The sequence below is a fragment of the Gastrolobium bilobum genome, unplaced genomic scaffold, assembly GCF_033153095.1.
Source record: "Gastrolobium bilobum isolate Gb01-03AN ecotype WA unplaced genomic scaffold, APGP_CSIRO_Gbil_v1 utg15022, whole genome shotgun sequence".
Lineage (NCBI taxonomy): Eukaryota > Viridiplantae > Streptophyta > Magnoliopsida > Fabales > Fabaceae > Gastrolobium > Gastrolobium bilobum.
In genome coordinates, this window is record NW_026899864.1 from 37343 (window position 1) to 48190 (window position 10848).

Here is a 10848-nt window from a genome sequence, read left to right on the forward strand (position 1 = left end):
TTTTTAACCTTTAAAACTAAACTATATTGGAGAATGATTCATTTACAATTGTTTTTTTTTAGAAATTACAGTAAGTATAATCGATCATACACTCTTAATTAAAATATGACCAGTGAGACATAGTATAATTAATAAGAATTTGTAAACAAAAAATTTATAAATATAACATTCTTTAACTATATTTGATTATTCAATATTGAATCATTGATACTACCAAGTCGATTTTGCACTCCCCTATATAAAAGCATGTGGCTTTCCTCTCAGAGCACTGGTATATTACTGAGATTTTTAATTACGATTCTAAGTAATGTCATACAATGGAATTCATACCATAGAAATAAGACTCCACTCTTGCACGGGACAGCATAAGAATCCGCAAAATAAAAGAAGCATCAACAGGATTCTTTACATAAATTAATGAGGTGAAAACGATTTTTCCTACTTACGAATCCAACTCATTATGAGCTTTGATACAAATTGATTTGATTTCACTCAAAGGATATGCCGTGATAATTAAAAAAACGCAAGCACGAAATCGCTTGCATAAAATGTCTAATAACCAAGAAAAGAGCGCCAATTAATCTATTCGTCAGCCGAAGACAAACGAAAATCAATTTGAAACACGTCTAGTCACCCCATACACTACGGAATCTTCTATCTTCAACGGATACACCATAAGAGTATGGTAATGGCATGCGTCTTAAAATCTGGGCTTTGCCCTTAAAAGGGTAAGAAATGGATGTAAGATTAACGTCCATTGTTCTCTTTCTCAAGTGTTCTTTTTTGTCGGACCGGACTTCTAGCTTCAGCAACTTCAGGCTCCTTCTTATTGACACATTCATCTGGCTTACTAGCATTCCTGTCCCCCAGTGGAAGGCCACCCCCATTTGACGAAACTTGCTTTCGCATAGCCCGTGGTATCTTTAAAGGTACATCTATCTCACCAAAATTATTGTCTGCCTTGGGGGCAACCGGAGCATTATCATGTCTAGATGAGGGCATTTTCTGTGGTATATTCATAGATACGTCCGCTTCACTAATGCTATTATTTTCTTTCTTGGGGACTTCACAATTATCTGGCTGCAAGGAAGGTGGCGGATCTGAAACAAGAACTAATGTGGACTTCCGCCATTTCTTTCTCTGATTAGCCTTCTGGGCATTCGATTTGGCCTGCAAAAAGAAACAGTAATCGTTATAACAGGGCTACCAGATCGTCCTAGACCAACAATAGCGTAAGACATTAAAAAAATAATGGCATTATAAAAATAGAGCTAGAAAATAAAATGCCGGTGAAATTAATAGCAACCTGAAGCAATTGAAATTACATCCAGTTCCAATGCAATGTACATTAAAAAAAAAAATGATTTTTCCCAATGCAGAGAAACTTGACTTTTTAAAGTGTGACTGACTCACCAGTGTATTTCCAATATCGGAGAGGGGCTTTCTTGGCCCATGATCACTGTTTGCCTCAGCAGGCCTCTCAACCAGTGCACCCTGAAGCAACTCAGCACCTTGAGCAGCAAGAAGGCGATTTTTGTCTGTTTCCTCAATACCAGAATCATCTCCAGTTCCTTCAACCAATCCCGATTGTGTTAACTCCTGTGACTCATTTGTGACTGATGCTCTGTTGGCACACTTGGATGCTAAGCAACCACAAGAACTCCCACAACATGTGCCCAGAGCTTTGCATTTGCATTTATTTGTCTTGCAAAACGAGTTTTTACTACAAGAGCAGCAAACATCTGATCCAGTTTCTTCTACACATGTACCTCCAAGTTCTTCTGTTGAATTATCTTTGACATCTTCTGAACTGATATTTGACTGATTATTTTCCATGCTTAATTGTCCGCTTTTAGATTTTCTTTTCCTGAAGTGTAATTTTCCGGACTCTACCCATTCATCATCAGTTGCATCTATATCATAATCATCTGATTCTGCATCCGATATATCCATATCCTCGAGTAAGATGGTAGATCGTCGATTTTCCTGAATGATAACCAATTGATCATTAATTATGGGTCCCCCCAAAAAAATGAAATTTATGATGAGATGGAATCATTTGCAGGCGCAGTAGAAGAGCTACTGATATGCAAGAGACCTACCAACTTGCGCAAGTCATACTGATGTCCTCCAACATTTATGTCAGAATATCCCGAATACCCCGCAGATTCCGAGTATCTCTTTGCAGTCTATCATAAAAAAGACAAAACAAAAAAATTCGTAAGTTTCAGTATATCAGTATTTTCTAAGTTGCGTTGCACAATTTATTTTTCCAACTTAATCCGGATGATGTGGAGCTATAAAGGAGAAAAGGCATGACATCTCGGCCAAACCTGCAACTTCAACTGGTGAATAAGTTCAGCCTTCTTCATTTCCAATTGTCGAAGTGAACAGCTTAGCCTTACTACTTTTTCTTTTAGTTCTCTTATTTCCATGTCCTTCTCTCTGCAGGTAACTTCTTTATCTCGCAATAAACATCTGATATAAGAAAAGCAGAGAAAAATATCCGGTCATATCATCACGAAAGACAACTTTTGGATTTCTTTGAAATTTAACAGATATCGCATTTTAGTATAATATCCCTAATCTAATAACTTTTCAAGGCATCTTGGTTAAACTAAAATCATGGACCAAAAATTGGCTTGCAGATAAGCAGCTATTACCTGGAGGAAGATGCTAGATTGAACAAATAATTCATCAAATTCTTGGCATCAGCAAGGGACCGGACTTGGTTCCAACGTCCCTTGCCACTGAAAACCCGTTCCCGCTCTTCTGCCTCGGACAACTGAGATGCCATTGACACCAGTGTTGTAGAGGAAGTAGCAAGCATGTTTTCAAGGGCAAAAATCCTTGAATTTCTTGCACCCGGAGACATTGATACGAGGCCATCACTAAATTAGCGATCAGAAAACAGACTTCGTCAATCATAAATTGCCAAAGAAAAATGACAAGGATGTACAATATTTAAAGTGGCTTGGGTAAATGAAAGGCTTTTTCACCTAGTACTGTTAAGCTTCATCATCTCTGTTTCTTCCTTTAACCTGGTGATCTCCTTGGCCATTTTAGCTCTCCTGTAATGAATAGTGATAATTAAATGAGCCTGTGAGCAAGGCTCAAATATATATATATATATATATATATATATGGAAAAAAACTATTTTTAGGCAACATTAGAGTAGTTTATCTCTAGATTCATCGAAAACTGTGACACTATTTTTCTTTTTTTGTAAATAGTGGGTCCTACCACATGTGTCTCTACAACATAAGATATCTTCTCTCATATAACATGAGATTAGATGAACCCTATATATATATATGAAAAAATATTTCTACAGTCACTTTATATAAGATTATTTACAGCTATCTTTTATAACTATATATTACCAGTAATATATAATTATTTGTAATATTAAAAAAAAAATTCTCTCTCTCCGTGTCAGCAGACAGGTTCTGAAAAGTGACAGAGAGAAAAAAAATTAACTTTAATGTTATAACTATATACTATCGGTAGTACATAGTTATAAAATATAACTGTATATAACCTTATCTAAAATGGTTGTAAAAATGTTTACCCCGTATAAATATATAAATATATGGGTTCGTTGTTTCTCCTTTCGCTGTTGATGAGAAAAATTGCAGCAAATTATTAACACTAAGATACGAGGTCGTATCCTGGTCTAAAAAAAAAAAAACATCAGGATTCGGACGCGTATCCTGATAAAAATAAATGCATAGGATTCAGACGCGTATCCTCATAAAAATAAGTGTTGCTGCATTTTTTTTCATCTGCAGTGACAGAAGAAGTATATAACCCTAAATATATATATATATATATGAGCTTCCGAAAATTTTCAATCCTCTTTATAAAGCCAACATATACCCGCAACAAAGTTTAGCTATATTTTCGTTGGAAAAATTCAAAACCTGTCATTCAATGTTTGACTTGCTCACCATCAATAATCACAGTCCACGCTTCAATTATGGGTGAAATTAACTTAAATTATCATCATATTCTTCCATATATAAAAAAGACGGGGTGCTTTCAGAAGTTCTAGCCATCACTCAATAAAGAAATCCTCCTACTCAATCTTAAAGGTCTCAGATTTTAGAACTAAATGTTAAAAATAGCACATACTCTTCTATTTGACGCTCATATTCTGAACGTACTTCATGCACTCGGACGGTCACTTCAAGCTCATGCTCTATTGCCTGCATCAAAGCCTTCAAATAGAAGCATATACGTCAAGTAGAAGCTACGAAAACACCAAGGCATCCACTCATTTGCACGCTTGGAAAGGTGAAGCTTATTCAGCAAAATCACCAAGAAGAACTCAAAAGCATATAATGTTTAACAACATCGAGTACAAATCAATGTGTAGGAAACAATTTAATACTTGTGTATCATTCACAAACTTAGCAGTTAGGATTACCTGAATTCCAGGACCATTCCCACCTGCAGCACCAGTGCATAAAAAATTAACTGCCAGTTATTAGAAAGCTCACAAAATAGGGAAAGCAAGCTCAAAAAAAGTTAAGCTGCAAGCACAAACCCATAGTTTCACGCGAGGAAGCCTTTCGAGATTCCAAAAGCTCTTTTAGCCTTTTTGTAGCCAAGGAAGCTTCTTCTGTCTTCCTTTGCAATACCTACATCGAACACATAAATAATGGGAATAACCAGCATCAAAATAAGACCACAAGAGTAAGTGATTTGAACATCATCTTACCATCTTTTGCCTCTGATTCAACGCTAACAGCTTATGCATCTCGTATTCGTTCCTCCTCCCTTCTTTTTTAAGCTGGAAATCACTCAAAATATGTATTAGAAGATTCACCAATAACAAATCAATTTTTTTGACAAGGTTAAAGGGAGAGATGTTGAGGTGTTCGTTTTAGGGACCAGAGAGAGCCATTCCTTATAAGCAAGAGACCAGCAAATAACCTAAGTAATAGTACCTAACAAAGTCTGAACAGAGATAAAATCATAATACCATTATCGAATGGAAAAAAGAATACCACAAGCGAAAGATTTCCCTCTATACGGTTATAGAATGAAGTAATTAAGTATCAAGGATTTTTTTTATTAACAAAGTACAAGAAAATTCTACCCAACTTCGTTTACCTGGAGAACTTCTTTTTCACGCGAAGCTTTCCATAATCTAAATTGTTCAGATTCCTGCTTAATCTTATGTTGCAGTTGAACCTAAAGAAAATAAAATATCAGCAATGACACTAAAAGAAAGAGAGAGAGAAAAACCTTTCTACTTCAAACTGAAAACACAAGTTCCATTAACAAGACCGTTACACCTTTTGAGATTTAATTCTATGGATCTCATCCTGAAGTCGTTTTGCAGCCTCATCACTTTTCTGTTTTTGCCTCAACAGTTGAGACTGAGAATCTTGTTTCTTCTTCAGCTCAGAGACCTGGAAAGCAAATAATCAGTTCACTGCATGGAGTGACCATTGGAGTTAAGACATTCCAAATAACAAGTTCACCTGTGCTTCAAGAGCATTTAACTTTTGAAGATACTCGGCCTTTAACTTCTGAGCTCCATCATCAGAAGCGGATGAAATATTTGCAAGATTGAACCTAAGTTCCTCAATCTCTTTCTACCAATAATATAAAAAGGAACGGAGTTATTATAGTAACTTTTTAAATGGAATATAAAAAAGTTATCATAACACAGATCAATTACCTGCAAAAACTTCTTTTCGTGTTCCAACTCAATAAGTTTCTTTTCATAATGATGCCTAAGAACTGAAGTATCAGCGTTACTAAACAGCTTCATTTCAGCCTTCAACCAAAAAATAGAAAAATTAGGCAGTAAAAACATATTATAGAATCAATACAAGACATCCAATATCTTGTCAATTTGCATAATATGATAAAGATATTAGCAAACCAAAACTTGACAAAACAAAAGATTCAACTTCTTCATGGGTCTAAAACTAGATCCAGCAACTTTTACCTCCTTTTGTTCAAGTTTCTTATCCAATTCTTTGAGCTCCCTATCCAACTTTTCTTGAAGAGAAGAGTGTTCTATCTCCTTTGCATGATCTTCCATATCATCTGCATACAAGTCGCACAATGTTATAAAACCATATGTTGATATTTAAGAATTCGGATTAAATCGCAATTCAAAGTGATATAAAAAAAGTAAAAAAACAAAAACAAAAATGGGTATTAAGAAGTCTAAACATGTTGGGAATCCAAATCTGAGTATTAAAATCTTGCATTAGTTCAATTGACAGAGTGAGAACTGAGAACCATACAAGTGGAAGGACCCAAAACCTAACACCTTAAAATTTTGGGTTGAAATGTGGTATCTAAGCTTACTTATTGTGGCAGGTTTGTTGCCTAAACTCATTTGATGGTAATTCTTCCCTACCACGGGCTACCCGGTTATCCAACAAAACACTGTTAATTAGAGCTTTCAAAAATCAATTTGTCATCTCAAAATTTTGATGCACTTGTCTCAACCAAAACAAATGTGCCAAGAATAATATTATTAACGTCAGCCACAAGGGTTAAAAATCAAGAAAGAGATACACTGCACAATAAAAGTTAAAAACAACCTTCAATATTTGTACCTGTTATGTCCAAAGATTTAGCATCACTATCAGATGAATACTCATTACCACATGCAAATAAATCAGTCTTTGGCCCGAATCCACTATCATCGGAATCAACCCAATCAACAAAATGACTAGATTTCGTATTGGAATTTTTCAAACGAAGCAATTGACCTTCCAACTCTTGGATCTTTGACACATAAGATTTCACCAGGTCATAATCCTAGATACAAGTTCAGACCATGAGTCAAAGATGGATTACATTAGCAGAAAATTGTAACCACGCATTAGTAATGAAGTGATGCATCCAAACCTGATTTGAATTTGAGTCAATCTCATCCCAAGATTTTCCATTTCGAATTGATTCTATTTTCATGATCAGTTGGTCCTTTTCAACCTAAAAGAATTCAACATATTGAGTGAGACGCAACATATTGATGTCAAAAGCACAGCAAAGGATACTGTATTTAACTAGCAAATTTTCTGTTTTGGGTAAAACTCCCAACATTTTGTTAGAACTAAAAACATAAAGGATTAAAGAAAGACCTGAGCATCACAAGCACGTTGTGTTAAACTCTCACAAGTTATTCGACGTTCTTGAAGCTCCCGCTGTAGCTCTGCATTGCTTGCTTCAAGTAAGGATATTTTGTGTTTAAGTATCTGAGAGAGAAAAAAGAACATCAGAAACCTATAACCGGTAAATGCGTGATCAACTTCAGATACTTCCTTCCTGAAATAAAGATGTACCTGAAGTTCCTCGAATGGTCCTCCAGCATCACCTCTATAAAATAGCAGCTCAGCCTGCAATTGCTCAATCTGACTTCGCATTCTCTGCACCTGAGCTCCCACTGGATCACGATTAATCTAAAACAAGAAAATTTAAAAATATCAAAAGTAAGAAACATAAACGACCGCTGCCCACAAGCAAGAAAATAAAAAATTAAAAATAATGATTAAGGAACACCAAGCAAAGCACTTACAACTGCCTTGTTCTGAATGTTGCGAGCACGGTTGGCATACTTTAAAGTGTTCAATGTCTCTTCAGCATTGGTGTCAGCAGGACTAACACATGCTGCCGCATTCCACACAGTTTAGATGATACATATGATCTTAAAAAGTATAAAAATTTCAAAAGACTATAATTATGCACTGAGTATGCAGAGTGTACCTATCATCACCGTTTTGCTGTTTCCTCCGAGAGAATCCTGTATATTCATTAACCAATTGCATTTCACGACAAGATAATATGAATCCATCACTTGGATATTTCAAAAATAAACACAGCAACTAAAATTTTATTTTAACATTTTCCAGTAACAGTGGCTTTTAAAACAATTTTCAAGATAGGATTAGCAATATAAACCCCACACGACACTCTAAAAGCTCTAACGATATGTTAAACAAAAAGAATATGCGCATTCCCCTCCCCTATGACCTCTTAAATCATGAGACTAAAAGGTCATGGACAAATTTTGTTTTTAAGTTCAGATATTATTTCTTATATTATCTTACCAAGTAGAAAAAATCATACATGATAGAAAATGTGGAGATGTTCAAGATAAAAATTCTAGATGTATTGTTTAAACAAATATTGTGCAAACCTGCAGTAGGCGTGTTAATTTGCTATCACGATATGGCACGTGGCCTCCTTCTTTTCGCTTTCTTTCATCTCCCAATGCACTTATCACATTCCCAAGAGCCAATAAACCCTTGTTGATATGAATGCCTTAACCATGAAAAAAAAAAAAAACAAACCAATTGATCGTTTAATAACTTTTTATTAAAAAATAAAAATTGCATTCATAAAACTCAGCAACATGAGAGGCATGCGTTAACTCAAATTTCCAAATTCTATTGTGACGAACAGGATAAACTGCAGAAAATATTTTTGTATTAGTTCTATTCATAGCCCCACAAATATGCCGTATCACTAACAACAGGAATACCTCACCTTCTTTTAAACGCATGCCATCTGCACCAGTTCTTTTGGCACGTTCAGAACCAGCAAGGTCCACTAAATGTAGTTTGGCACATAAGACATCATCACCATTCTTTTGCTCCATAGTGATTGTGAATATAGCATGTGAACGACTAAACAAAGCACGTAAACCACACAGTCATCATACTATAAAGTAATTTCCCAGGTCAGCCGGGGGGGGGGGGAATCCTACTCCATTAATGTTAATATGCATTATACTAGAGTCAATTTTATCAAACCAAACAATAAGAAATTATTCACAAAACAAATAATGCGGCAGACTTAATTATAGCAGTTTTACCTTGATTGACTGTTCATGTTTGTACACCCGGTGGCACGTGACAACGAACCCCGAGCGAGATAAGACGACATTTCTTCTTTTGTCTTAACTTCGGCCTCGGTCACACCAGCCAGTGTTATTCCTCCATTCACCGTTTCTCTAATTTGTATGGGAACCCTGGTGGGTACAGAGAACTTTGCAGTGGAAGCCACTTCTCTTGAAGAATTGGTATCAATCAAATCAAATACCTCTTCCTTGAATATCTGTCATTTTTTAGCAGTTCAAGTTTAAAATCTGATCTCAATTACAGAGAAAATTCACTAAACAGTATTCTTTACCTCAATAAAAGATACTCTAATCAAAAACTCGCTTGATTCTTTCATACACTGAACTCTCTTGAATATGGTCTCCATCACCCTGGGTATAATTCCACCAGAACTTTCCCCTCCAGTGTAATTGGTGCCCATTGTGTATGTCTTACCAGATCCAGTCTGAGATGAGAACAAAAGCCCAATTATAATTTACTGTAAATGCAGACCAAATATAACCAAACCAAGTTTCTGAAATAAGATTTCCACCAACTAAACGTGAAAATTATACCTGGCCATAAGCAAGAACAGTTGCATTATAGCCATGGAAGAGTGCATCAACAAGAGGAGCTACACAATCATCATATATTGCAGACAAAGGCAACCCCGTACTACCGTAAACATAATCGTAAGTGAACGCATGAGACCCAATTTGCACCTACCGAGCATCAACAACAACAATTACACATCAAATTAATATAAGTTTATAAATCCCAAGCTTCCAACAAATACCAAAGCAAGCATTATATGAATTGACCAAATAATCACAGTTAACAGAGATTTATAGAAAACGCACCTGAGGTTCGCCGGGAACAACAGTGATGCAATCTGTGCAGCCGAGAAGAAGCTCCGACGTGATCAGAGGGCGGATGTTGACGGCAACTCGCACGCAGTTCCCGTCTGAGTGTTCCATCTCTAACAAACTCAGATCAGTCTTTGAATTAGAAACCCTAGAACCCAATCGAAAACGCAAAAGTTAACTGGAGGAACTTCGTTTCCGTTTTCAGTTGCATTTCAATTTCAATCCCGCATAACCGTGATTGATTGTGAAAAAGCGTCAAGTGTTGAAGCAAGTGAGGTTTCGATCTGAGCTTGCTTAACTGTGAGAGAAACGAAGTGAGCGACAGAGTGAGAGGGAAGAGAATGAGAGAATCAAAAGAGAACTGAGGAGAAGAAGAAGAAAAACGAAACGAAAGGTTTGCGTTTTGAACAGAGAGGGGAGGGTAGTGGCCGCGATTTTGAATGTGGACGTGCCTGAATCTGATTAAATTGTATTTGAGAAAATGGCGCTCAGGTCCGAATTCAAATTAGGATTATGGTCACGCGCGTGTCACGTGAGAAATGAATAACGTTACAATAGTAGTCACATTTTGGTGAAATCTGTGCGGAAAAAGAAACCCCGTTTGGCGTAAAGAATGTAATAAGAAAATGAATAAGAATAGGAAGTAAATTGAAATAAGAATAATAATTTGATTCCATAGTTTCGTATGATTAGAAATAAATTGACGTGTAGATTGATTCCAAGTTTGGTGTATATAATATAATATAAAATGAGATTTAAAATAATGTAAATGACATAAGGAAAAAGTATTTCTCCAGTCACCAGATATAAAGTTATCTTCAGTAAGCTCAAAACGACATCATTTTGAGTTATGAGATTAAAAAATTATAATGATAAGGACTAATATAACCCTGTAATATATTATAATTACAAAAACACCTTAATTTTTGTCACAAAACAACGTCGTTTTGGAGCAAACTTTTGGTGTCACTGTCCCACATACCACTTCCTTTCAAAATTTGTCACTTGTATTTATTTTTTTATCCCACTTTCATCTTCTTCTTTTTTTGTGATTGGTCTTTCCTACTAAGTAAATGGTACCACCGTGGTACCTTGAAAATTTCCGTCGTTTTGAGCTCACTGGAGATAA

The 10848-nt window shown here is 35.8% G+C and overlaps 1 protein-coding gene across 1 annotated transcript; it reads right to left on the minus strand.

Annotated features, from left to right (window-relative positions):
• Positions 1–470: 470 nt before the first annotated feature.
• On the minus strand, positions 471–9830 carry LOC133293995 (kinesin-like protein KIN-4C). The gene is given in 27 exon segments (XM_061492633.1): positions 471–1170; positions 1414–1986; positions 2103–2189; positions 2334–2478; positions 2664–2915; positions 3000–3071; positions 4136–4221; positions 4431–4453; positions 4551–4644; positions 4725–4796; positions 5120–5200; positions 5305–5421; positions 5494–5607; positions 5694–5792; positions 5967–6067; positions 6589–6793; positions 6884–6967; positions 7117–7230; positions 7318–7434; positions 7551–7642; positions 7739–7775; positions 8172–8296; positions 8522–8661; positions 8850–9091; positions 9167–9319; positions 9429–9575; positions 9714–9830. Coding segments are annotated over 27 exon segments (3912 nt in total). The 3' UTR covers positions 471–747.
• Between the last annotated feature and the right edge of the window lie 1018 nt (positions 9831–10848).